Below are 27,633 nucleotides of genomic sequence, written 5' to 3'. Positions count from 1 at the left end.
TAGGATTAAGTAATAAACTTAGGATCTTAATATTATCATACTTGGCTTTGTTGTCAAATATAAAAGCAAACAATATTGTGTCACATTAAAATTAATTACTATAGTTAATCATTTAAACAATATATAATATAGTTATAAACTGATTATCTTAACTGATTATAAACTACTATAGCAACTGTTGGTAATATATATATATATATATATATATATATATATATATATATATATATATATATATATATATATAAATAGAATATTTACTGTATTTAGCTAAACTGTATATATATATATATATATATATATATATATATATATATATATATATATATATATATACACACACACATATATATATATATATACACATACACACACACACACACACACCCACATATATATATATATATATATATATATATATATATATATACACATACACACACACACACACACATACATATATATATATATATATATATATATATATATATATATATATATATATATATATATACACACACACACACACACACACACACACACATATATATATATATATATATACACATACACACACATACATATATACATATATATACACACACACACATATATATATATATACACACACACACACACACATATATATATATATATATTTGTCTGTGTGTGTATATATATATATATATGTGTGTGTGTGTGTGTGTGTGTGTGTGTGTGTGTGTGTATATATATAAATATATATATATATATATATATATATATATATATATATATATATATATATATATATATATATATATATATATGTGTGTGTGTGTGTGTGTGTGTGTGTGTATATATATATATATATATATATATATATATATATATATATATATATATATATGTGTGTGTGTATATATATATATATAGTTTAGATATATATAGTAAATATTTTATATATATATATATATATATATATATATATATATATATATATATATATATATATATATAACTACTATATTTAGCTAAACTGTAGCAACTGTAATTTATATTTATATATATATATATATATATATATATATATATATATATATATATATATATATATATATATACAGTTTAGCTAAATATAGTAGTTATATATATATATATATATATATATATATATATATATATATATATATAATTTTTTTAATGAACAGTTCATTTGTTTGTATTGCTAAATTTATTGCAACTATATTTACAAAAAATTACCAGTACTTTATGGTTTAAAAACAATATATTGCTTACTATAAATGACTATAGTATTTAATGTGGAAATTGGGAAATCATTAATAAAAAGTTATTAGGAAATTAAGCAAATAAAAACTAATAAATCGCTTAAGTAAAATATTAATAGTGTTATACATTTATTACATGTAAAAAGATTTTTATTACATATAAAGATGCATTATTGCCTATATTAACTTACTATCATTTCCTTCAGTTTAAATAAATCCATTATATAAATTAAACGTGTGCAAATTAGATCGTTCAGCAAGGTCAGCAAACGACTATCTGCGATATTGACTCTGTCAGATAATAATGACTGATCATCTATGATGAAAACTGTTCAGTCATATTGAATGGCGATCGGAAACAACGTTCCCCATTCGCCGGTCTAGATCGCAATCTCTGTGAAATAGTAAACACTATTGTTTATTGTGTGCAATATTTATTAACAGTATATGTAAAAATATATTGATGATGATGTCCGAGAATACGTTGATAACGTTAACATCCGTCGTAACCATATATGGTTTGCCTAGATCGTGTGTGCCTGAAACGTGTGGTTCTGCGGGCCTGCAGCTGGATATTATTGAACCCAACAAGCAACCGTCTTCATACCTGCTCCACAGTTCGCGCGCACCTTAACCCCCCCACCCTCAACCTCCCTAGTTCAATTCGCGCGCACCCCCGTATAAAATCTGGCAGGTATGAATAAAGTTGGTTTTATATTCGCACATTCCGTGACAACTTGTTACACGGTTTCTCTCTCTATTGTTTAACACACTACTGAAATCGCAAGTATGACTACAAAACAACATTAATAGCACTATTTCATTGACTGTGAACAATGCCGCGCTTCGCTAGTCACCTATTTACCTACCTTAGTCTCCACAAAGCCAAATAACATCTGTAATCTCTATTTCAGAGTGAGATGATCTATTGTCCTAATGTTGTCTATTATTGGAACAGACATTTAGGTAATATTAACTGGAAAAAAGTATAGTTTTTACCTCAGAAATTATTAATAAATTCCATGAAGTATCTAATAAAATGATACGCAGGTGCTATCCTACAAAGGTTTTTTCCTGAAGATTTGGATGTGAATTGCTCCTTCTGTGATCACCAAACTGACGATCAGTCTCACCTTTTTTGGAATTACACCAAGTGAGTATACCAAGATCTTTTGGAAAACACATTAGGTATATTTTGTAATATATTCCCTGATGTTATGTTGAAATATGAAAATGTTATTTTAGAATATGATCATCACAAGGAACAGATGTTTATTCATTTAATCTTATTATATTTCAAGCTAAATATTTTATACGCAAATGCGTACGCGTAAACCTTTGAGATTTTGCTCATTCGTTCATTTTCCTTTGGCTTAGTCTCTTTATTAATCAGGGGTCACCACAGTGGAATGAACCGCCAACTTATCCAGAATATGTTTTACACAGTGGATGCCCTTGCCAGTGCTGGGAAACACCCATACACACTACGGCCAATTTAGCTTACCCAATTCACCTATAGCGCATGAGTTTGGACTTGTGGGGGAAACCGGAGCACCCGGAGGAAACCCACGCCAAGTCGCTAACACGGGGAAAACATGCAAACTCCACGCAGAAAGGCCAACTGACTCAGCCAGGACTCGAATCAATGACCTTCTTGCTGTGAGGCGGCAAACTTTTCTTAAAGATCTAAAGCTTTATGTCGTCGATTTCTGAAAGTACTAACAAGAAAACTAAAAACTGTGAATCTGTTTAAAAGATATATTTCTGTCTTGCTCCCTGGCATGTAATATATGTTTAGTTTGCTATTATAATAATTAATAATTTTAATTTCTGCAGGTTTCAAGTCAAATTTAAGACTTTTTAAGGCAGTTTTAAGACCATTAGGAATGACATTTTAGACTTATACAGGGTTAAACACTAAAGATTTCTTTTGTAATGACCTGGTATGATCATGAGGAATCATACAATTGTCTTTACTTATCTTTCCCTGATCAGGGAATTTAATGGGGAATTTGCTGTGAAAACGTCTAACTGCTGTTGTGAATTGTATCTCTTTGCAATAAAAACTTAAATGTAAAACAAAAATAAAATTTAATTGAGATGTATTGTTGGTAATTGGATGGATGCTGGCCCGACTGAGTAGCTTTTACTTGGACAAAGCAAAATTAAGAGCTGTTTGAAATGATTTATGACCTACAACATAACATTTCAGTAAATTTAAGACTTTTTAAGGCCTAAAATTTAGATATTTTTAAAATTTAAGACATTTTAAGACCCTGCGGACACCCTGTTTAATAGTATAATATAATAGTATTTTTACCTCAGTCTCTATGACAGTGCTGCCAACGGTTTCTTCAACTGCTACAACCCCCAACACATTATAGGTCAGATTGAGGTGAAGCAGGTTTGATATTTGCGTATTTGGACTTTAGCCTTCCTAATTTAACTTCAGAAAAGTATTCATTGCAAATTTTAAATGGTGGACCCTGCTGAAAAATCCAGCTTAAACCAGCCTAGGCTGGTTGGCTGGTTTTAGCTGGTCGACCAGCCTGGTTGTAGAGGGGTTTTGGCCATTTCCAGGCTGGTTTCCAGTCATTTCCAGCCTGGTCTTAGCTGGTCAGGCTGGAAAATGACCAGCTAAATCCAGCTAAAACCAGCTTGACCAGCCAAAACCAGCTATGTCCAGCTTAAACCAGGCTGGTCAAGCTGGTTTTAGCTGGACTTTGCTGGTCATTTTCCAGCCTGACCAGCTAAGACCAGGCTGGAAATGACTGGAAACCAGCCTGGAAATGGCCAAAACCCCTCTAAAACCAGGCTGGTCAACCAGCTAAAACCAGCCAACCAGCCTAGGCTGGTTTAAGCTGGATTTTTCAGTAGGGGAATCATATTAGCTGCCAAAGACTATCAAAGTACAACATTATTCAGTCAATTAAGTAGTGCTAATGTTGTTTTGAAGTCATATTTACCTTACATGCTAAGACCAAACATTTAAAGTAGAGCATCGCAAGTTCTTTCTGCTCTAAAATGAATTAATGTGAGAATATAAAGCCAACTTTACCTCAGTATAGGTCAGTAGGTAGTGAAAGACTTCCCATTTGATGATTATTGATATAAATAATCGATTATTTGCCACACTATTTTCTTTTTCCATTTATCAGTTTAATGGTCACCTAAAATATATTTAATTATACGTTTGCCGCCTTATAGTTATGTTAAACATTATGAATTCACGGCAAAACATACATTAAATCGAGACGTGTTTTCTTTAATGGCTTATATACATATACTATGTTTAATAGATTACATTTTGACGTAAATAAACGTTTCCTCACGCAAATCAACCTCAATAATGATGGGGGAAATAAAACACAGCAGCATTTCATTCAACAATACATATCTTAATACTAAACTAACAAAGACAGAGCGAGTTGCGTTGATTTAAACGCGTTAAATGGATAAACACAAACCTTTCGTCAGCTGAAACAGATGCAGGAGCGCGCCGCAGTCCTGTGATGACGTCATGTGGTGAATACAAAAGAAAAGTCTTTTGTTTATTGTCGCGCGCCGTTACTGAAGTGCTTACAAACTGCAGACTAAAGAACAAAAACACACCGAAATTAGTAAATATATTAGTGTTATTCAACGAATTCACATTTGAACACAACAGTGATTCAGTGCAGACTTTTATGAGTCTTTATTACAGTTTTACGTGTACTAGCAAGCTACATATTTATTTGACTTTTTCTTAACAATTTCCTTCAGTGTTTTACTGCAATGTTTTGCTTTTGTCCGTTAAACTTGGTGAATTCTGCTAAATTATTACTAGACCACACTGCTTTGTAAACTAAAATAGCGTAAAATTCAGTAGGTAATGTTGAAATGTTTATGTTATTACTGTAGTATGAAGCTGCTGATGTGGAAAATACCCCTGGTCAATAGGAGGTGCTCGGATGACACGCCATACAGACCAATCAGGCTACGTAAACTGGCCATACTGCATTGGTTCAATAAGTTAAATTGTTCTGTTATTCACATAGTGGGGAAAAAAATCTCCATAAACGTTTTTATATGCTTACTTATTATTCCATAAAATACAGCAAAGAATCAGATGGTCCTTATCAGAGATGTATAGTAACGAAGTAGAACTACTTCACTACTGTACTTAAGTACTTAAAGGCAGTATCTGTACTTTACTGGAGTATTGTTTTTTTCTCCTACTTCCACTTCTACTTAAGTACATATTTTTGATGAGTTTAATACTTTTACTTCGATAGATTTTTTATGAGCTGCATCGTTACTCGTTACTAGAGGTGTCAAAATGGTCGATATCGGTTCAGTAATAGATCATAACGGGTTATTACGTACTGACGTCATTTATCTCTTATGTGCGGTGTCGCAATACTGTGGCGAAGGACGGAGGCGTGAGGGCGAGTGAAGGCGGCACAGCACACGAGCCGCTATTTCACTACTACAGAGAAATGTTGTGAGACTCAACTGTTCATCTCCTCTTGGCTGTTAAAGCAATACTTGTGGATCCAGACCTGGGCGTGTATGAGGTGCAAGTTTTCTCCACTGTGTCTATTATAGATTACCTGTGATAACCGCGTATTATACACACATAGACTGTAACCGCGGCTGTTCTTCCCGCCATCAGTGAACAACGCTTTCATTTCTAAAGCCGATAGCAGCCCTTTCTGTTGAGAAGGTGAAGATAATGACCAGTCAAAGGGGTGTAAGACCTTGCCTGTCAGCGTTTAAAAAGCAGGCGGGGGAATATTTACATTAGTTTATTTGCTATAAATGCTCATGCTGTCTTCTGTGCATGAGTTTTGTTTGATACATTCAGAAAGAGTGTTTTCTTTGAGCGGGTCAAATTAAGGGTACAGTTCATATATGTTACTGCTGTATTAAAGGACACAATTTTATTACAAGTAACCATTTAACTGTCACACCAAGAAAAAAAACAATAGAATTTTTTTATTTATTGCATTTCTTAACTCCTAATGTCGCTAGTTAACACAATCAATACATTTTCCCCCAACACATCCCATAATTTCTAAAATATCAGCATCTACCAAATGGTTGAGATGTTGGTTTATGGTAAAAGTACCAGAATGAATAAATATACTAAAAAAATATGAAGTTTAAGACCAATTTAATTAAAACATAATCAAAATGAAACATTTTTGAATACTAAATCATAGCCATAAGCCATAAAATATTTCAGATTTTCATTTAACACAGTAATATACACGTTTTCTTTTTTTTACAATAAAATCAAAATCAAGTAAAGTAGAACGTTCGTTTACAGCGTTCACAACCAGTAAATTGTTATCCGAAAATGGGTTTCAATAGCGTTTTGAGTGGATTATGGACTGTTTTTGTGACACACAACTTTGAAAGGTGTGTGTTAAAGCTGTTATAATCTGTCAGATCTGTGCTTCAAGTGTGAGAGAAAAACAGTATTGTAAGTCATGTTTCTTTTCGTTCTGCTTAATGACGTGCCCCCAAAAAAGAGATTTAAAATAAACAAAACAATATGATGTCTTTTGACTGCATTCTTTAATAACTACATTACACAATACTTGTACTTTTACTTTCAGTACTTGAGTAGTAAATTTTGAAATAAACTACTTGCAATACTTAAGTACAAAAAATGTTGAATACTTTAGTACTTCCACTTAAGTATGGTGCTTAAAGAGCACTTTTACTTCTACTCAAGTCACTTTTTGATAGAGTACTTGTACTTTTACTTAAGTCTGGGTCTCTTGTACTTTATACATCTCTGGTCCTTATTGACCATATTTGGGTCAGTCATAAAACTTAATAAGCCCCACTTTAACATGCAGCTTGATGTATGCTGGATATGGACAAAATAATCATACTTAATTTTGTTAAATATATATATATATATATATATATATATATATATATATATATATATATATATATATATATATATATATATATATATATATATATGCTTCCAAGAGCGATTCCAATGTGCTCATGTAGCTTCCTGTGGTTTGTATTGATAGCTTCATTTATTTATACTCAATAAAACTAATTATAGAGCACATTTAAAATCATTACAGCTGACCAATGGGCTGAGCAATATTCTAAATAAATCTTGCAAACAACTATAAAATAAGGAAAAGTGGTAAAATAGTAGTAAAACCATGGTCACCTCCCTCAAATATGTACATCATTTACACTGCCTGGTCATAAATAAAAACATCTGTGCTTGTAGTCACACAATGTTTGTACAATCATAAAATCATTTTCCTTTTTTATTAATGTAGTCGCCGTCTTCATGTACTTTGAAGCAAATGTAATGGTTTTTCAGACTTGTATAATGACAGAAAGCGTCTAAAAAATTTAAAAGCATTTGCCGTTGTTCAGAGCGTCCACAGCAGGGGTGCCCAAACTCGGTCCTGGAGGGCTGGTGTCCTTTGAAGTTTAGTTCCTACCCCAATTAGATACACCTAAAACAGCTGAAGCTCTTTTTATACATTATATACAATATTATACTAGAAACTACGAGGTGTCACGGTGGCGCAGTGGGTAGCATGATTGCCTCACCGCAAGAAGGTCGGTGGTTCGATGCCCGGCTGGGCCAGTTGGCATTTCTGTGTGGAGTTTGCATGTTCACAGTGTTGGCGTGGGTTTTCTCCAGGTGGTCTGGTTTCCCCCACAGTCCAAAGACATGTAGTATAGGTGAATTGAATGAGCTTAATTGGCTGTAGAGTATGAGTGGGAATGCAAGAATGTATGTTTCCCAGTGTTGGGCTGCAGCTGGAACGGCATCCGCTGCATAAAACGTATACTGGATAACACTGAGCCGAAAAGAAAATGAATGAATAGAAACTTCGAGACAGGTGTGTTGAAGGAAGTTGGAGCTAAACTATATAGGACACCAGCCCTCCAGGACCAAGTTTGGACACCCCTGGACTACAGTCACTACTTAAAACGTTATGAACAGTGTGCGTTTGCTAGCCTACATTAATGTTTTACGATCTAGGGCAGGGGTGTCAAACTCAGTTCCTGGAGGGTTGCAGCTTCAACTCTCAACTTTGGAGGGTCTAGTTTCAACTCTGCTCCAACATATTAAGAATGTACTCACACTAGGCTATCTGTACCATTCCAGAGTACGGTTGACCCCCATTTCCCAGTTCATTTGAAAAGTGTAAGTACTCTGAATCATGCCCAGGTGCGGTTTAGTTTGCCGGCCCTGGCCCCATTGGAAGAGGTGGTCTCGAGCGCGGTTGGGTTGGGCTTTGGCGTGCTACACTTGTAGTCTGAGTGCAAAGCGCACCTGAGTACGAAACTGAAGATGGGACATTAGTTTTAAGGGGCTGTTCACACAGATTTTAATAATTTTAATGATTCCTAAAGTCAAGGTCACTTGGCCCCAAAACGGCACTTTTCGCCCTATAGACTTCCATTCATATGTATGCGAATGCAGCAGACTAGCGACGCAAGCTTGTGCATCAAGTTCCACATGTTGCTGCTTTCCAAAGTTCAAGCTTGGTAAACTCTGACCTGTGAAATTGCATCATGTGATTGCTTGAGACCAATAGAAGGTCAAAACGTGACCTTTCTGTACTCTGTATCACTTTATCGATGTCTAATGATTTTTTTTATCCTGCCCCTTTTCACAGCGCCATAAGACAGAATTTCTCATGCCATACTCGAGTGTGACTGCCTCTTTAGGTTACCTGTAGGTTTCAAACAAGCCTGAAGGACTCAATTAGTTCGATAAGGTGTGCTTAATTAGGGTCAAGAGCTGTGGCCCTCCCTGAACTGAGGCCCTTTTTTAGTAATATGGCCTAACTTTCACTGTGGTTACTTTCCAGCCACACTACTGCATTTTTCAACCCTAAACAATTTGCACTAGACTTCTGAAAATGCTGTAGAGACCTTTTCATTAGGAAAGACTGGTGCTCCAGGTCACTATAGTTGGAGCAAAACAGGAGGAGGGGGATTTGTTTGTTGTGGACGAAAATGGGTTTGGGGGAGGGGGGTTCATGCAGTGTCGCAGACAAAAGTGAAGGGCGGGGAGGTTGCCGCAGATGCCACCCTAACTACTCTACGCCTAGGTCGCCTCTAGGGACGTGCCGGCCCTGTTTGCATCATTCTTGGGTTTTAGGTAACACAGAGGAAAGGCAGCTCTTTGTTTCCACACTCAAGTTGCATGAAAGGACCCTGTACTCCTCAAAAGTCTCATGTGGATGAAAAAGTTACAAACTTTCTAAAGGCCCGTCCTTACGAACATGAATATTTTGAAAACCGCATTTATTTTGCTACGCAGTTTGGTTAATACCAAAATGCAGTATCAGGTGACAAACCAAAACTTTCTAAAAACTCCAGCCAGGGTGAAGTTTCAGAAACTCGGGTAACTCTGTGGTCATGTGGCCATTAAAAGTTTTTGCCTATTAACCTCAACATGCCACCACGTTCTAATGCTGGATTCACACCAAACGCAAAACACCGAATCTCTTGATTTAGTTTACTAGAGAGATGCGTTTAACCTCATGCAAACGTTCTGATCGAGCTGAATTATTTGAACTTGCACAGTAGACGCAACATGATTTTCCCATCATTCATGCGGCACAAAGGCAATTTACCTGTTTGTGTGATTACATTGACCTTAAATGTCATTTTCCCATGCAAATGCTTAATTCCGCAATTGATGTGAATGCAGTATAAGGCTTTTGTCACTGCTTGTTGATTCGGCATGTTTTCACGTGGACTTTTTTTTGTGAGGTTTTCCTTGTAGTGTTTATCTCAAGTGTGAATTTTCATGTGTTTTGCAAGCTGAGCATTTTGAGTAAAACTCTTTCCACACTGTTGGCAAGTATAAGGCTTCTCTCCGGTGTGAATTCTCATGTGGTTTTTAAGGTAACCACTTCGACGGAAATGTTTTCCACACTGTTGGCAGGTGTAAGGAGTCTCTCCAGTGTGAGATCTCATGTGTTCTTTATGGTTTCCAGGATGATGGAAACATTTTCCACAATGGGAGCATTTGTAAGGCTTTTCTCCTGTGTGAATTCTAACGTGGACGTTAAAAGTATGTCTCTGAGCGAAACTCATTCCACAATGAGGGCAGGCGTAGGGCTTCTCTCCAGTGTGAGTTCGCATGTGGTTATGATGGATTGTAAGATTATGAAAACCTTTTCCACAATGAGAGCATATGAAAGGCTTCTCTCCAGTGTGAGTTCTCACGTGGTTATTAAGAGTTTGTTTGTGCGTAAAATTCAATCTGCATTCAGAGCATGTGTAAGGCTTCTCTCCGGTGTGAGTTCTCATGTGGATATTAAGGGTTTGTTTATGCCCGAAACTCAATCCACATCGACTGCAAGTGTAAGGCTTCCCTCCAGTGTGACTTCTCAGGTGGCTTTCGAGGTATCCTTTTTTAATGAAACATTTTCCACAGAATTGGCATGTAAATTCCATTTTTCCGGTGTGAATTTTCATGTGGACGTTAAGATTTCCTCGATGACTGAAAGTTTTTCCACATTGATGGCAAGCAAATTTAATTGGTGTGGTCCTTTTGGCACTTTTTCGTGAAGAAACCTTTTCAGTCTGTGAGCAAATCAAGTCCTTTTTTGTAGGTACAATAATATGCTGCTTTGCAGGTTGATCCTTCTCTTCTGTTTTACTCAGTTCTTGCCTCTCCTTATTCAGGATAGTCAGATCTAAGATAAAAAGAGACAAGTTAAAAGTTAAAACCAGCTTAATGTCAATAAGCAACAGAAAAAAACAATTAGACACAAAGAATCAAAACCAAAAATGTCCGAAATACCCATTAAGTGTATGAAACAACTGTAATTTCAATAAGGTCAAACCTTTGCTTTGTTTAGCACACATTACAAATACTTTTCCAATCTGCAGCCTGTATAAAATCAAGCAAACTCTTTACCAGATGTGCTAAAATGATTCTCAACACATTAGCCGCGTTTCCACTATCGCGCCTAAAGCGAGCGAGCCAGGGCGAGCCAAGGCCAGTCGCGTTTCCACTATCACTTCCGGGGCGTAATCGGGCCAAAGCGGGGCTTCCTTGGGGCCAGCGTCCGGCCTTTTTTGGCCCGCCGAATACCTTGGGCCAAGGAGGGCCAACTGGGGCTTCGGGGCGGGGTTACGTACAAAGGCAGAGTTTTCCTGTCAGGTAAAGAGGAGACAAGATGCTTTCTTCCCAAACATTTGTTTTGCTATCGCGCCAAAATCTGTGTTCGAAGTAAATGCCGCCAAACTCGAATGTCCTTATCCAGGGATCGCTGTCTGGCCTTACACCAACAGACCACAAACAGTAAAAAAGCAATCGCTTCGGTGTTCTCCATCTTCCAGCTCTCGTAGTGATGCCAGGTTGTGTTTGTGGTTATAATTAGAGTTTTTTGTTCCCGCTGAAGTAGGCGGGTTGTGTGACGGGTTGTGTGACGTTTGATTCAGAAGACGTTCTGGGGGCGGTGTTTGCGTGACGCGCTGCCAGCAACTAGCCCGACAGTGGAAACGCGACATGATTTCGGCCTCATTTCTCAACCTCCCGGGCTATTGGCCCGGCCTGGCCCGATTAAAGCCTTGGCTCGCACTGGCCCGATAGGGGAAATGCGGCTATTGTGTCATTGATCCCAAGGTAATGGTCATGTAAAAAAGTTAAGCAATTGAATTCCACAAATTTCTGTTTCACAACATGATAAAAAAATATATGGTCCTTGGTGGGTCTTAAAATCTGTAAAATAAGACCTCGAATGAGGCCTAAATTTTTCACACAAAAAAATGAAGCCAAAATGGACAATCTATTGGTGACAAACTTGGGAAACATTTTCACACCAAACAAGAATGAAGCATTAATCGTGCAAAGATCCGATGGACATCCTGCGGGACAATTCAAGTTAATGACAAGGTGTGACTTGAACTCAGCATTAACTAATAAGGAGCTTGCTCTAGTAGCGCCATCATCCAGGCGTAGCTTGTGGAGGAGTTGGTGAAACTGATGGCCCTTGACAAGGCATCGAGATCATATTGTTTTTTCCACCTTCTATATCACTTAACACAGAGCTACCCTTTAATCCATGTCAGCCATTTTGTAACAAAACTGAAGTGATTTCACAAACAGAGTAAATATAAGTCGGCCATTAGTAATCCCATGCCTTTGATGAGCTGATAATCAGCACTTGTTAGCACCAGTGTAGATAAGAGAGAGTGAAGAGATTACTGCACTTATTTGTTCAAGCTAACCATGAAATCAGTCAGACATATCCGAAGGCCCAATACCAAAAAAATACTAATTTGTGCATCTCCGGACTCACATGCAAAGCCATGTTGCCGTTGTAGTTGCTGTATTCGGGCAAATTTTCATACCCCTTGGTTTCTAGTGTGGACCTGGAAATTCTTTGTTTCAAGGGCTATCTAGCACTTCCCCTTCCCCTACGCCTTCAAGCTAAAGAGAATTATGACACCCCTACGCCTTCACATGAATGCACAAAATGAGGGGTAGGGGTAAGGAATAAAGAGTAGGATTGGGCCTGAAGCTGTTTTAGGGTGTCCAAAGATATCTTGGACTTTTTGGTTTTACTCCTGGGGTTTTCTTATGGGCACAGAGAATTAGGGCCATGTGTTAATTATTCATCTGAAAGATGGTCCTCATTGTCAGTAGTGTCGCCATCACTCTATTGGGGTGCTAGGACCCACACGGACCACTGGGTGAGCCCCACCTTCAGGGTTCACGAACACCTTCAAGCAGTAACCTAGTGTTCCCATGTCGTCTCCCATCCAGGTACTGACCAGTCCCAACTCTGTTAATCTTCAGTAAGCCACCATGTGTGACAGCTGTTGCTAGGCAACCCAGGCAGTTTTGTTTAAGAAGGCTTGGTGTTTGCTTTGTGTTCTTTTCAAATATATTTACAAATGTTTATTTAGTTACAGGTGTGATCTGAAAATTAAATATGTTATAAGGTTTTGTGTTTATGCAAATTAACTGTATTTATTACATGGTTCTCTTGATTCTGATTGGTTATCTTGATTCTGAATGAGTGCAACATTCTAGAATATGTCATTCTCAGATAGCAAATGGCAAACTAATAACACAGGATCATCCGGATAACGCAAATCAGCTAGAGATTTTATTAATTCAGTATTTTGACCTCATTGGTTCCAAACACAAACAGAGCAAATGGAAAACATTGATGCTCATATGGTCGTGTCTTGTACTGTGTGAGTGGAATTTACAAATCACGCAGCTCATGAGTTTACTATTATTTATAAATATGTCAAAACAATTTGGGAGTTGTTGGTTTGAATCTGTGAGGTGTGTGCAGTTAAACAAATAGACCTGTCAATCATGCTGTGTCCAAAATAGCATACTTCCATACTAAATAGTATGCTAAAAACAGTATGCGAGCTGAGTAGTATGTCCGGACTTACGATATACGATGCTCAATACGCTAACCCAGGGATGGGCAAACTCGATCCTCGAGGGCCAGTGTCCCTGCATAGTTTTGCACCAACCCTAATCAAACACACCTGCTTGTAGCTTTCTAGTGATCTTGAAGACATTAATTAGGGTGTTCAGGTGTGTTTGATTAGTGTTGGAGCAAAACTCTGCAGGGACACCGGCCCTCGAGGATCGAGTTTGCCCATGCCTGCGCTAACCCATGATGCCCCGCGAGAGAATTCATGAATGGGAGTGAAGGTGTCAAACTCAGTTCCTGGAGGGCCACAGCTCTGCACAGTTTAGTTTCAACCCTAATTAAACACACCTGATCAAACTAATTAAGTGCTTCCGGCTTGTTAGAAACCTACAGGTAAGTATATTGGAGTTGGGTGGGAACTAAACTGTGCAGGGCTGCGGCCCTCCAGGAACTTTTTTACACCCCTGATCTACAGTTATCAGCTGAGATGCAGCACTTACAGGTAGCTATATTGTGTAACTGTATGCGTTAGAATTCACAAACATGGGGTGACCAGGTTATTACGAGTGCTAAAAAGAACTTGAATGTAGGGTTGTCAAGAGTATCGACTTTGGCACCAAGTATTGTGTTCAGATACTCAACAGATACAGATACAAGCCACCTCAATCAGCTGATCTGTGTATGAATGATCTGCTAATGCATGGGTCTCTAACTCAATTCCTGGAGGGCCACAGCTCTGCACAGTTTAGCTTCAACCTTAATTAAACACAGCTGATCTAACTAATCAAGATGTTCACGCCTACTAGTGTCTTGTAGTCTTGAACACCTTGTTTTAGATCAGCTGTGTTTGATTAGAGTTGAAGCAAAACTGTGCAGAGTTGCGGACCTCCAGGAATTAAGTTTGTGGTAATAGATCTAATGAACATGCTCCAGTGTCCTTGTATCTGTTTGCACTTAGTGAACAGCAGTGGTAAATGGATGACCTTCACAGCCAGTCACAGTCCTATCTCTTGAGCACAATGGCCAATCAGCTGTGTTCAAGAATGTGCTTAACAGCGCCCAAATGTTGGTGGGAAATAGATGTTTTACATTTAATACAGACTGGTACCAAAGTTGATACAACCCTACCTGAATTTGTAGCAAACATTAATATCTTGCACCAATATTAAGCTCCTATGAAAAAGAGACAGCAAGTGAGTGAAAGGGAGAGTGGCTTTGAAATATTTCAACATGCATGGACATACCGTGTTTGTGTAGTTCTTTACTTTTTAAAGAATCTTTAATTTTTGGTTTGAAAATGCTGTTTAAGTTCATGATCATTCATTTATTTTCATCCGTTTTTCCAGGACCGGGTCACAGGGGCAGCAGTCTCAGGAGAGAACCCCAGACTTCCCTCTACCCAGACACTTCCTCCAGCTCCTGCGGGGGGATCCCAAGGTGTTCCCAGGCCAACCGAAAGACATAGTCCCTCCAGTGTGTCCTGGGTCTTTCCCAAGGTCTATTCCTAGTCGGACATGCCTGGAACACCTCCCTAGGTAGGCGGCCAGGAGGCATCCGAAACAGATACCTAAGCCACCACAGCTGACTTCTCTTGATGTGGAGTAGTAGTGGCTCTACTCCGAGCTCCTCACCCTATCAATAAGAGTGCGCCCTGCCACCCTGAAAAGGAAACTCATTTCGGCCAATTGTATTCGAGATCTTGAGAGTAGGAATGTAGATTGACAGGTAAATCGAGAGCTTTGCCTTTAAGTTTACATTGATATGCAAGATACTTTCCAGACTGAAGATGCATGAAATACCTCTCTCCACTCCTCAAGTCTCATGGGAGTTTCTTCTTTTAATGAATCCTTTATCTCGAGTGCAATTTGAAGTGTTTTGTAAGGTGCGTATTCCGATTGAAACTCTTTCCACACAGTTGGCAGGTATAGGGCCTCTCTCCAGTGTGAATTCTCATGTGGACTGTGAGGTGACCACTTGAACGGAAATGTTTTCCACACTGCTGGCAGGTATAAGGCTTCTCTCCGGTGTGAGATCTCATGTGTTCTTTAAGGTAACCACTTGAACGGAAATGTTTCCCACACTGCCGGCAGGCGTAAGGCTTCTCTTCATTGTGAGACCTCATGTGTTCTTTATGGTTTCCAGGTAGACGGAAACCTTTTCCACAATGAGAGCACTTGTAGGGCTTTTCTCCAGTGTGAACTTCCAGATGTTTATTAAGAGTTTGTTTGTGTGTAAAAGTCAATCCGCATTCAGAGCATGTGTAAGGCTTCTCTCCCGTGTGAATTCTCATGTGGATATTAAGAGTTGTCTTAATCGCAAAACTCAATCCACACTGGCTGCAAGTGTAAGGCTTCTCTCCAGTGTGAATTCTCAGGTGGTTTTGGAGGGATGCTTTTTTAATGAAACATTTTCCACAGTGTTTGCATGTAAAATCCATCTTTCCAGTGTGAATTTTCATGTGGACGTTAAGATTTCCTTTGTGCCTAAAACTCTTTCCACACTGATGGCAAGCGAAAGATTTTTGTTTGGCCTTTGTGACACTTTCTTGTGAGGAAGTTTTTTCAGTCTGGGAGCAAATCAAATAGTTTCCCGTTATAAGATTATGATCCTTCTCCTCCGTTTCACTCAGTTCTTGCCTCTCGTTTTTCAGCACAATCAAGTCTAAGATAAAAACAGACAAGTTTCAAGTTAACCACTGCTTAATGTCAAAAGGGAAACAAATAGAAACCAATTTATCCATCTTTCCTATTAATTTAACATGATCAAATCTGAGGTAAGGACAAAATGTAAATATTCCAAGTGTGACTGTTATCTGTAACCTGTATTAAATAACCCTAACGCTTTACCCAATGTGCGAAAACCACTTACATCATGTGTCATTGAAGCAAAGACAAATACAACTCTTTGCTAAATTACCAGCTAGTGCTACAGCAGTGATAATACAAGGGCACGGTCTGATTTTTGTATCCCCGTGGGAACTTTGTATCCTCAAGTTGTCTGTGTATTTTATTTATTTTTACTAAAAGGTAAGAGTGGTGTGGCAAGAAGCAAGAAGGTCGTCAGTTCAAGTCCCGGCTGGGCCAGTTGGCATTTCTGTGTAGAGTTTGCATGTTCTCCCCGTGTTGGCATGGGTTTCCCGGGTGCTCTGGTTTCCCTCACAGTGCAAAGACATGCACTAGAGCAGGGGTCACCAAACTTGTTCCTGGAGGGCCGGTGTCCTGCAGATTTTACCTCCAAGCCTAATCAAACACACCTGAACAAGCTTATCAAGGTCTTACTAGGTATATTTGAAACACCCAAGCAGCTGTGTTGAGGCAAGTTGGAGCTAAACCCTGCAGGGACACCGGCCCTCCTGGACCGAGATTGGTGACCCCTGCACTAGAGTAAATTGGGTAAACATAATTGGCTCTAGTGTATGAGTGTGTGTGTGTGAATGCGAGAGTGTATGAGTTTTCCAGTACTGGGTTGGAAACCTAGTATAATGCTGCATAAAACATATTCCGTAATAATTGGTGGTTAATTTCGCTGTGGCAACCCCTGATAAATAAGTGACTAAGCCACGAAAAAATTAACAAATGAAAGAGTTGGTGTTTGGTCTAACTAAGGTGTGACTATACAACAATCCCCCAGGCTACCTTTTAGTTCCATCAGTTATGACCCCAATATACTTCAAACTAATAACTTACAGCCTACTGACCGCATACTTTGCACGAATCAGTGGTAGCTCAAAGGTGTTTAGGAGCCAAAGTGAAAACCAGTCAACCCCCACTCCAGCTTGCATACCACCTACTCTGCTCGCTAATTGGGAACTGGTTGCATAGTGTGGAGAAAAAAAGACAAAAGAAGTTGTGATGGACTTCAGTGTGATGGACCCCCTTTTAAATAGTAAACTAGTAAACTAATAAGGACATTAGAAGGAGTTTGGGACGGACAACAATGGTCTGTTTTCACTAAGCGGTATGGTTAGGTACGCTTTTTTCCCGTTTCTACTATCAAAGGTACCAAAAAGTGAACCAGTTGCTGAAGAACTAAATCTCTATTTGGTATGGGAAGTACCTTGCAGACCGCAAGATTCTACATCAGAACACATGACAAGAGAACACCTGGGGCCTCATGTACGAAGACTTGCGTTATATTCATACTAAAACATTGCGTACGCAGTAAAAAATTCAGATGTATGAAACACTGCGTACGCGGAATCCCACGCATATTCTCGCATGAGCGCGAAACTCCTCCCTGCCTCCTCCCCCTACTAAATATGGTAATGACAATGAAGAAGCTTCTAGCAGCCAGGATGTACCTGCACTGAGTGGTTTTGAATAGGCGCAGATATATATATAAATATATATATAAATAAATAAATAAATATATATATATAAATAAATATATATATAAATAAATATATAAATAAATATATATATATATATATATATATATATATATATATATATATATATATAAATAAATAAATATATAAATATATATATATATAAATAAATATATAAATATATATATATATATATATAAATAAATATATAAATATATATATATATAAATAAATATATAATATATATATATATATATATATATATATATATATATATATATATATATATATTTATATATTTATTTATATATATATATAAATATATATATATATAAATAAATATATAAATATATATATATATATATATATATATATATATATATATATATATATATATATATATATATATATATATAAATATTGCAATTATTTATTTAACTGTTAATAAATTATTTTAATAATTAATCCTCTCTTAATACAGTTTATTAAGTTTTAGGCCTGTAGCCAAGGGGGGTTCGGATGGTTCGAAAGACCAAAAGTTGGAATATTATTATTATTTTTGAATTTTTTTATTATTCAAATGGCCAAATTCTAACCGAGGAAAGTTGAATGTGCTGGCCAGTTTGTTATTTGCCTTTAGGCTTCAGTTTTAATTTAAAACATTTAAATGTAATGATAGATGATAATAAATTTGTATTTTTAAAAATAAGTATCTTTTCATATTTTTTTTATTTAAAAAATTCATAATTTGTAACTGTAACAGTAATATAAAACCTACCGTTTAAATGCACATTTGTAAATAAACAATTAAAATAGTAAAATACGATGGTAAGCAATTTGACGACGATTAAAAATATTTTTGGTACATCAAAAAGTGTGGTTATGACATCCGACAAGCTAATCCAGCAAAAATTACTTCTTAAAATGTCACTAAAACGCAATATTTTTACCTCATAGTTAAATAGAAAATGAGGCGAATAACTGGAAATAGGTTTAGTTTTTAGTTCTGAAAACAAATAAGCACCGCTTTCAATAAGCTGGCTACAGGCCTGATACTGTAATGTTTAAAGAATGTTTATTAACTGATAAAGAGTGTTCAATAAAGACGTCCGTTTATTTTAGCCATAGTGCAAATGAAACATGTCTCATATATCAGTATTATGCCCGTACACAGGCTGTATTTTTACTGACAAATTGCTTTAACTGAAATTGGACATGCTACACTGAGAGATGAGGGGAACTGACGGGGATCATTTACTGTATTTTAGCTGTTTATTCTGTAGTAAGTTTTCGGGATATATTATTCAGACTATATCAATCTATATCAATCTTAAAGCCGAGGAAAAAAGAGCATTACCGCCATTATCATGACGGACTCGTTCAATAGCGAACTTGCGTTTATGTGACTTACACTTTCGTTGAAAAAAGCACCTTATGTCCACCTTTTTTTGCTGCCGCCATCCTCGCTTGTGTGTCACCCAACACACCTTATTCCTGCACGGGAAAATAAACAATCCACTGCTTTTGGCGCTGCTTGTATCTGAAGGCAGCCACAGCCTCTCACATGATAGCAGGGAAAGGCACAGCCAATCAAAATGTCCATATGCGTTTTGGGGGCGGGAGGACTCGAGGAGAGAACATTATTCCAACCTGCGTGTCTAGGTTAATGTTGACAGCGTGATTTTGGGTTCAATTATTAGTGGGGACATTTCTATGGTCGGAGGATATTGGTGGGGACGGGTCACCTCCGTCCACCCTAAATCTACGCCCCTGTGTTATGTTACATGCATTCACCGACCACTTTATTAGGTAAACGTTACTAGTACCGGGTTAGACTCGCTTTTGCCTTCAGAACTGCCTTAATTCTTCGTGGCGTAGATTCAACAAGTTACTGAAAATATCTCTCAGAGATTTTGCTCCATATTGACATGATAGCATCACGCTGTTGCTGCAGATTTGTTGGCTGCACATCCATGATGTGAATCTCCCGTTCCACCACATCCCAAATGTGCTCTATTGGAGTGAGATCTGGTGACTGTGGAGGCCTTTTGAGTACAGTGAACTCATGTTCAAGACACCAGTCTGAGATGATTCGTGATTTATGGCATGGCGCGTTATCCTGCTGGAAGCAGCCATCAGAAGATGGGTACACTGTGGTCATAAAGGGATGGACATGTTCAGCAACAATACTCAGGTAGGCTGTGGCGTTGACAAGATGCTCAATTGGTACTAATGGGCCCAAAGTGTGCCCCCACACCAATACACCACCACCACCATCCTGAACTGTTGATACAAGGATGGATGGATCCATGCTTTCATAATGTTGACGCTAAATTCTGACCCTACCATCTGAATGTCGCAGCTGAAATCGAGACTCATCAGACAGGCAATGTTTCTCCAATCTTCTATTGTCCAGTTTTAGCCTCAATTTCCTGTTTTTAGAAGCGGAATTCAATTTGGTCTTCTGCTGCTGTAGCCCATCCGCCTCAAGGTTGGACGTGTTGTGCGTTCAGAGATGCTCTTCTGCAGACCTCGGTTGTACCGAGTGGTTATTTGAGATACTGTTGCCATTCTATCAGCTCAAACCAGTCTGGCCATTCTCCTCTGACCTCTGGCATCAACAAGGCATTTGCGCCCCACAGAACTCCCGCTCACTGGATATTTTCTCTTTCAGACTATTCACTATAAACCCTAGAGATGGTTGTGTGTGAAAGTCCCAGTAGATCAGCAGTTTCTGAAATACTGAGACCAGCCCGTCTGGCACCAACAACCATGCCACATTCAAAGTCACCTAAATCACCTTTCTTTCCCCTTTTTAATGCTCAATTTGAACTGCAGCTGTTCATCTCGAACATGTCTACATGCCTAAGTTGCTGCCATGTGATTGGCTGATCAGAAATTTGCGTTAACCAGCAGTTGGACAGGTGTACCTAAAAAAGTGGCTGGTGAGTGTATGTTCCAGAGCAGGAGCATGCTGAATTAAAAAAGCCTTGTGATCTGGGAGAGAAATGCACACAAGTGCAAGTATTGAGTTATCGCTGCATCCTGCACTGGAATCTTTAAACTGATAAAAAATTATTTAAAAATTAAGCAGCATTAGGTGCGAAAGACACGCTGTAAACCCAAGCGGCAACATCCCGTTGTCCCTTGTGAAGCCAATACGGAAGTAACTGAAACTGCAATTCATCGACTCGCCTTTGGGTGAAACTGGCAATTTTACAGCTGATAAAAACATGTTTACCGCCTGGTACAAAAGATGGTTTTGGTGCATATAGCTATGATTACCCTTCACGACAACTGTGAGGGGGGTGAATTTTTTTAGAACTCATCCATTTCTTTTTTTCATTCATTCATTTTCTTTTCGCCTTAGTCCCTTTATTAATCCGAGGTCGCCACAGCGGAATGAACCGCCAACTTATCCAGCCTTTGTTTTATGCAGCGGATGCCCTTCCAGCTGCAACCCATCACTGGGAAAGACATACACACTTATTCACATACACTACGGACAATTTGGCCTACCCAATTCACCTGTACCGCATGTCTTTGGACTGTGGGGGAAAGCGGAGCACCCGGAGAAAACCCACACGAACGCAGGGAGAACATGGAAACTCCACACAGAAACGCCAACCAGCGACCTTCTTGCTGTGAGGCGACAGCACTACCTACTGTGCCACTGCGTTGCCCATCCGTTTTGTTTTTATTAAGTTTGCATAATTAAGGGCGTGGCCATTTGAGTGACAGCTAGGTCTCTTTGCTCGCTGTCATGTCATTCTGGCAGAGTAGTCGCTGAACTATATCGTAGTTTTGCTTTGTTTAATGTGGCTTTACACAGTCCTTTTGGAATTATTTCCTACATCAGATATACATCAGATTTATCAGATGATATGGCATGCTGTGTGCACTTAATTGTGCTCACAAACCATTCACGTGCCCTCCAATTCCCAGGTGAGTGAAATCATATACATATATACCATCTACATCAATGTTTTTGTTTTATTTAAGATCATTTATCATTTTCTTTAGAGCTGTAATGCACTCCAGAATCTGATAGATTGATTAGCTGTAGGCTCTAGATCAGTCATCTGAAGCGTTGTCATACAGTGTTATGCCTGGAGTTCATCAATAGCCTTGCATTTACTAACACAGACTATGTTTGAAGTGTTTGGATGTAATTCGCGTTTTCCTCCTGTGGAAAAACGTCATAAGAACAATGTTTAGTGGCTCAATGTGTTACAAGTGTTTTTAAAAGTCTAAACACTTTAATGATTTAGTCCACAACCAAACACATGTGGTCAGAACACAAACGAGTCGCAGGTAATGAAGTATCAAGCGTTTCTCCCAAAGAAAAGTCAGTCTAGGCGGAATGCTAGCAGGCGTCTGTAGCTCCGCTAACGCTCCACCTCTTTGCCCTTGTTTGGTATCCCTCGGTCGGTGCAATGATGCGCGAACAAAATGGCGACGGTTAGCCACACCGTGCTTCATTTGCTCTCTTCAAAAACCTATGGGAGACGTCATGGAGTTGACGGCCATATCTTTTAGTCTATGTAAACATTGGAGAAGAATAGACGGCGATGTTTGGTTTAACACTCTTGAATGGCTAAATTCCCCACCAGGATGTGCCATTCTTCTAAATCAGGGGTCACCAAACTTGTTCCTGGAGGGCCGGTGTCCTGGAGATTTCAGCTCCAACCCTAATCAAACACATCTGAACAAGCTAATCAAGGTCTTACTAGGTGAAACACCCAGGCAGGTGTGTTGAGGCAAGCTGGAGCTAAACCCTGCAGGGACACCGGCCCTCCAGGACCGAGATTGGTGACCCCTGTTCTAAATCCTTCATTTGTGTAGAGCTGCAGATCTAAATGAGAACCAAATGACCCAAAACCAACCTGTTTGCTCCTCAGGATCTTCCTGTTTGACTGTGAATGTTTCTTCAATCTTCAGGTCTTCACTCTCCTCTTTAATAAACGCCATCTTTATAACAGTGTCACATGGAGATGCGGTTTTCAGCGGTCTTTCTGTGTTTAAGAGGAGAATAAATTAACAGAAAGAATAATAAACAACAACTAAATCTCTGTCTGTGTTTCAATCAGTCTACTACTCGAAAATACAAGTATTCATAACAATCAAATATGACATAAATTACAAAAAAAGAAATGCCAAACCTTACAAAACAGTTAATAAAAGTAGTACCCTGGAGTTGTGTCACCGATGTTTCTATTATTTTGGAATAAAAATCACTCTTGATATACCTTGGCTAATTTCCTGAAGATCCCTGAAGAAAAGCACACTGTAACTCCGCTGTCACTTTTATCTCATGGCTTTATGTGAAGCATTTAGTCCTTTATTGTAAAAGAATTATAAAGATTAAGCTGAACGTAACCAACATGAACTCGTGAGCTGTTAATGTATAATTATGTCATGACTTTACTTGAAGGGGCACATCATCATTAACCCATCCTTAACTCCTCACGAGCTCCTGTATTTAAACTGTTCGTGTTGATGTTGACAGAACACTTTCCTATTGTTATTCAGTGTAAACGCACTCGATGGATGGCCATAAATAGAAATGGATTACTCGTCTTGAACTAGTGAGTATATCATGACTGTCAGTGTGTGATTGGATTTCAGCGGACATTATATAAAATGCTCTTTTCATCAAAATTGTCACTAGTGTTACTATTCTAATGGCTAACACTGAAAATCATTGTGTTTCTCAGTGGTGTTACTGTGTTTTTCGCCAACTCACATTCATTTAAATATCTATCTATCTATATACGCAGGAGTGTAGTGGACATTTTAAAAGTGGGGGGGGGGGGGGGGCAGCTGTATGAAATCCACAAGTTTACATTCTTAATCACCTGTTTCTAAATGCTCCGTCTCTAAACCTGAGGTGGACGTATCCCCCTCATCCCCCCCCCCCGGTTGCTACGCCCCTGTATTTATGGGACCTTATATTTATATCGCCCCTTACATTTGTGGGTCACTTACAAAAAATGTGACAGGGCCTGATTTAAGCTTGTCATCCTCAAACAAAGTATACAAAAACAAGCATAAAATCTTACATATTATTAATACATATTATTATCATACAATTTAATAATAAAACGCATCCTTGGAAACAGCTAATGATGTCACTTTAGAGTCAGAGTCCTAAACGTGCATTGCACGCATTTTATGTTACATTTAATGTAAATGTGACAGGACTGACAGAAGCACAGAGACTATTGCAAATTCATTTGTATTATATATTTGTAGAAGTTACTTATAATTTCACGTTTTTAGTCAATTGATGTAAATGTTAACAACTTAAACTTGCCATTTCTGAAGTTTTTTCTTCTAAATAACAGTTTTTAGCATAAAACTATTAAAGCTGTAGGTTCGATTGGGCTGAGGACAAGGACTGAGTTTGTACATTTGTAAGGCACTTTTAATAAAGAACAAAATTCTCAGAACCAAATGAACAACAGAAATCCCATATATATATATATATATATATATATATATATATACATATACATATACACACACACACATATATATATATATATATATATATATATATATATATATATATATATATATATATATATATATACACATACATATATATACACATACATACATACATACATACATACATATATATATATATATGAGATTTAAACAATTGCATCATTACTTGTTTTTCAGACATTTTAGATGTTTCATTCTCATTTTCATTCATTAAATTACATAATCAAATAACACTTAACAATCCTGTTTAAAACTGCATCTCCTTATTTGTTGCATTATGAATATTTTTATTTATCTATAAGTGTTTTGTATATACATGTACAAAGTAATTACATATTAGATATTAATTAAATAAATCATTTAGCTGTACTTTCCTTGACGAAAAAAATAGCATATGCTGGTCTTAATGCAAGTAAAGGTTTATTTATATAGCACCTTTCCCAGACATTGAGTCACAAAGTGCTTTACAATTAATGCTGGTTTTGCTGGTCTCAATGCTGTTCCTAACTAGCATTAAGACCAGCAAGATCAGCACTGAGAGCAGCAAGACCAGCATCAAAACTATTGAGGTAATGTTAGTTTTACATCTCACATTCGTTCGGTGTCACGCTGCCTATAGACCATTTTAATGTGATGGTGTCTTTGGCCTGTGAGCAATTCCTGCTTATCAAACTATTTAATAAATGTACAGAGAGAGTTAATTCAGTCGTAACCTAATGTTAAAACAGCTATCATAACAATATTTATCAATATGTGGCTTTTTGGATTCTCAGAAGCTGCAGAAATGAAAAATGTAAAACAGGAAATACGTAATTGGGACCATTGTTTTTGTTTACATCCCTCAAAATGGTGGTCTATATTATTTACCTTGGTACTTTGAATATTCGTTCTGAATGACTTGAAAACAACATTAGCACTGTTTAATTGACCGTGAACAATGTTGTGCTTTAATAGTCATTTGCTGATAATACGATTTCGCTATTTAGAGTTAAATAATTCAAAAAGAATAAGCAAATAATTATTTTTGAAACTATATTAAGGAGAATGTCTGAATATGTGAACATAAAACCAACTTTAACTTACCTCAATATCAAAACATACCTTACCAGCATATGCTGGGTTTTTTTTAGCAGGGATACGGGGTTTTTAAGTAAAATACAGACGTTTATGTTAAGCAAAATCCTGGAAAACCACATTAAACAGAGGTTTTATCTATTAGTAGACTATGATGATTACACTTTACCAGTTTAAATTGTGTTCATTACGGTTTTGAACAGCAAGTTCTCCGATGGGAGCGATTCAACGTGAGGTAAAGTTGGTTTTATATTCGCATATTCGTTCATTTAAAAGTCTCTATGTTGTTTACCATGTTACTTTGAATATTCGATCGGAATTAGCATGCAAGTTTGACTTGAAAACAACATTAACACTGTTTATTTGACTGTGAACAATGTTGCACTTTGATATTCATTGGCTGCTAATATGATTTCGCTATTTAGACTTGGCAGATAATACTTTTATGAAATTATATTATTAAGGGGAAAGTCTGAATGTGCGAATATAAACCTAACTTTACCTCAATGCGATTCAAAACAGTGAATCGTTACAAAAACCAAATAATTCGGAGTTTCAAAATGTCCGTTTCTGGCATCACTGCTTAAGTTACCGAAAAAAAACAAGTGCGAATTTGGTTCTGATTGATGATGCAGATGTGAAATGAATGGGTTTAATCACAGAAAACGAGCTCATTAACGGAAGAAAAGACACTACGACGTTACATTAACTAAATAATTATAAATAATTAACGAACAAAGATAATAACCAAACACACAGAGCGCGTTAAATGGTTAAACACAAACCTTTTCTCAGCCGAAACACAAACAGACGCAGGAGCGCAGCGCAGTCTGGTGACGTCATATAAATGCAAAACAAAAGTCCTTTTCGCTTCCCTGTGAACACAGCGCTTAAAAACTGCAGAAATAATGAAATATATCAGTAGTAATTTAAAAAACTCACATTCGAACCCAGCAGTCATTCAGTGTAGACTTTCGGGGTTTTACCCGGGGTCTGGATTACGTTTTTTTACATTTACTAATAAGTAATAAATAATGATAACTAATAAATAATTTTGTAAATCTACATATTTGATTTTTTTTTTCCTCAAATAACTGCTTTTGCTAAAATTCAAAACATTTTCCTAGATCACACTGCTTTACACACTAAAAAAATAAGCATACTAAATGCAGTAAGGTCATTATATTTACTGTAGTGGGAAGCTGCTGATGTGGAAAATACCAACATGAGGTTACATAAATATGCTAGTTTTGTTACAAGTAAGTAAGTTACAGTAAGTTACATACTAAAAATTAATTCTTAAAGCCACTTTTATTTAATCATACTGCCACATTTACACAATTACTGGTAGATCATGTCATGATCATTTATTTAAAAATGTTATCGATAAGATTGTTCAGTTCTGTGTGACAGAACAGCAGATTAAACAGCACTGATTTGCCATTGTGTTCACCAGTGCACAACAGAAATGACTGTGATTGGCTGTGAAGGTCATCAGTTCACCGAACTCACCGCTGTTTACTGAGTGTGACCACAAATACAGAGACACTGGAGCATTTTAAAGTCACGTCGATCAGCTGGTTTGTATATAAGCAGACATCTGAGCAATCCGCTCATGAATTGCGATTTTCACATGCTCTAGTGTCCCTGTATCTGTGGTTACACACAGTAAACAGCAGTGAGTTTGATGAACTGATGACCTTCACGGCCAATCACAGTCATTTCTGTTGAGCACTGGTGAACACAATGAATATTTCATATTTCATCTAAAATAAACAGGGTTGGCGCATCTTGTCAGCTTCAAATGTCAATCGGAATGAACTACCACTCAAATAAACAAATTAAACAACACAAATGATGCGTCTCAGGGCTGTTCATTCTACCTTAAGTTTGCAGGTCAGCTTTCAGGTGGTGTTTAGACATTATTATCAAGTAGGAAAATTCTAATTTCATGTTTTCTGTAAATCTTTCCCCAGAGAGGATGCGTGAGCTCTGATGACAACACACCTTTCATGATTGCTCAGACGCACATGACAACAAT

General features: G+C 37.5%; 2 protein-coding genes across 2 annotated transcripts in view; both read right to left on the bottom strand.

Moving 5' to 3' along the window:
- LOC130221946 (gastrula zinc finger protein XlCGF26.1-like) overlaps window positions 1-4,857 on the bottom strand; it is a 33,645-nt gene extending 28,788 nt beyond the window's left edge. Inside the window, exon 1 of the mRNA XM_056454535.1 lies at window positions 4,736-4,857. The gene's annotated coding sequence lies outside the window, so the exon portion shown is untranslated. The remainder of the gene's footprint in view (window positions 1-4,735) is intronic.
- A 2,402-nt stretch (window positions 4,858-7,259) lies between these two features.
- si:cabz01021430.2 (gastrula zinc finger protein XlCGF8.2DB) lies at window positions 7,260-26,420 on the bottom strand. Its single transcript, XM_056454569.1, has 4 exons — window positions 26,378-26,420; window positions 22,892-23,020; window positions 14,923-16,339; window positions 7,260-10,966 (listed from the first exon to the last, which is right to left on the bottom strand). The coding sequence occupies exons 2-3, from the start codon at window positions 22,974-22,976 to the stop codon at window positions 15,528-15,530; spliced, it is 897 nt and encodes a 298-aa protein (XP_056310544.1). The 5' UTR covers window positions 22,977-23,020; window positions 26,378-26,420; the 3' UTR covers window positions 7,260-10,966; window positions 14,923-15,527.
- Window positions 26,421-27,633: the final 1,213 nt, after the last annotated feature.

The sequence above is a fragment of the Danio aesculapii genome, chromosome 4 (assembly GCF_903798145.1).
Source record: "Danio aesculapii chromosome 4, fDanAes4.1, whole genome shotgun sequence".
NCBI lineage: Eukaryota > Metazoa > Chordata > Actinopteri > Cypriniformes > Danionidae > Danio > Danio aesculapii.
The sequence above is the reverse complement of the archived record's forward strand: the minus strand, read 5'-3'. Positions and strand labels throughout refer to the sequence as shown.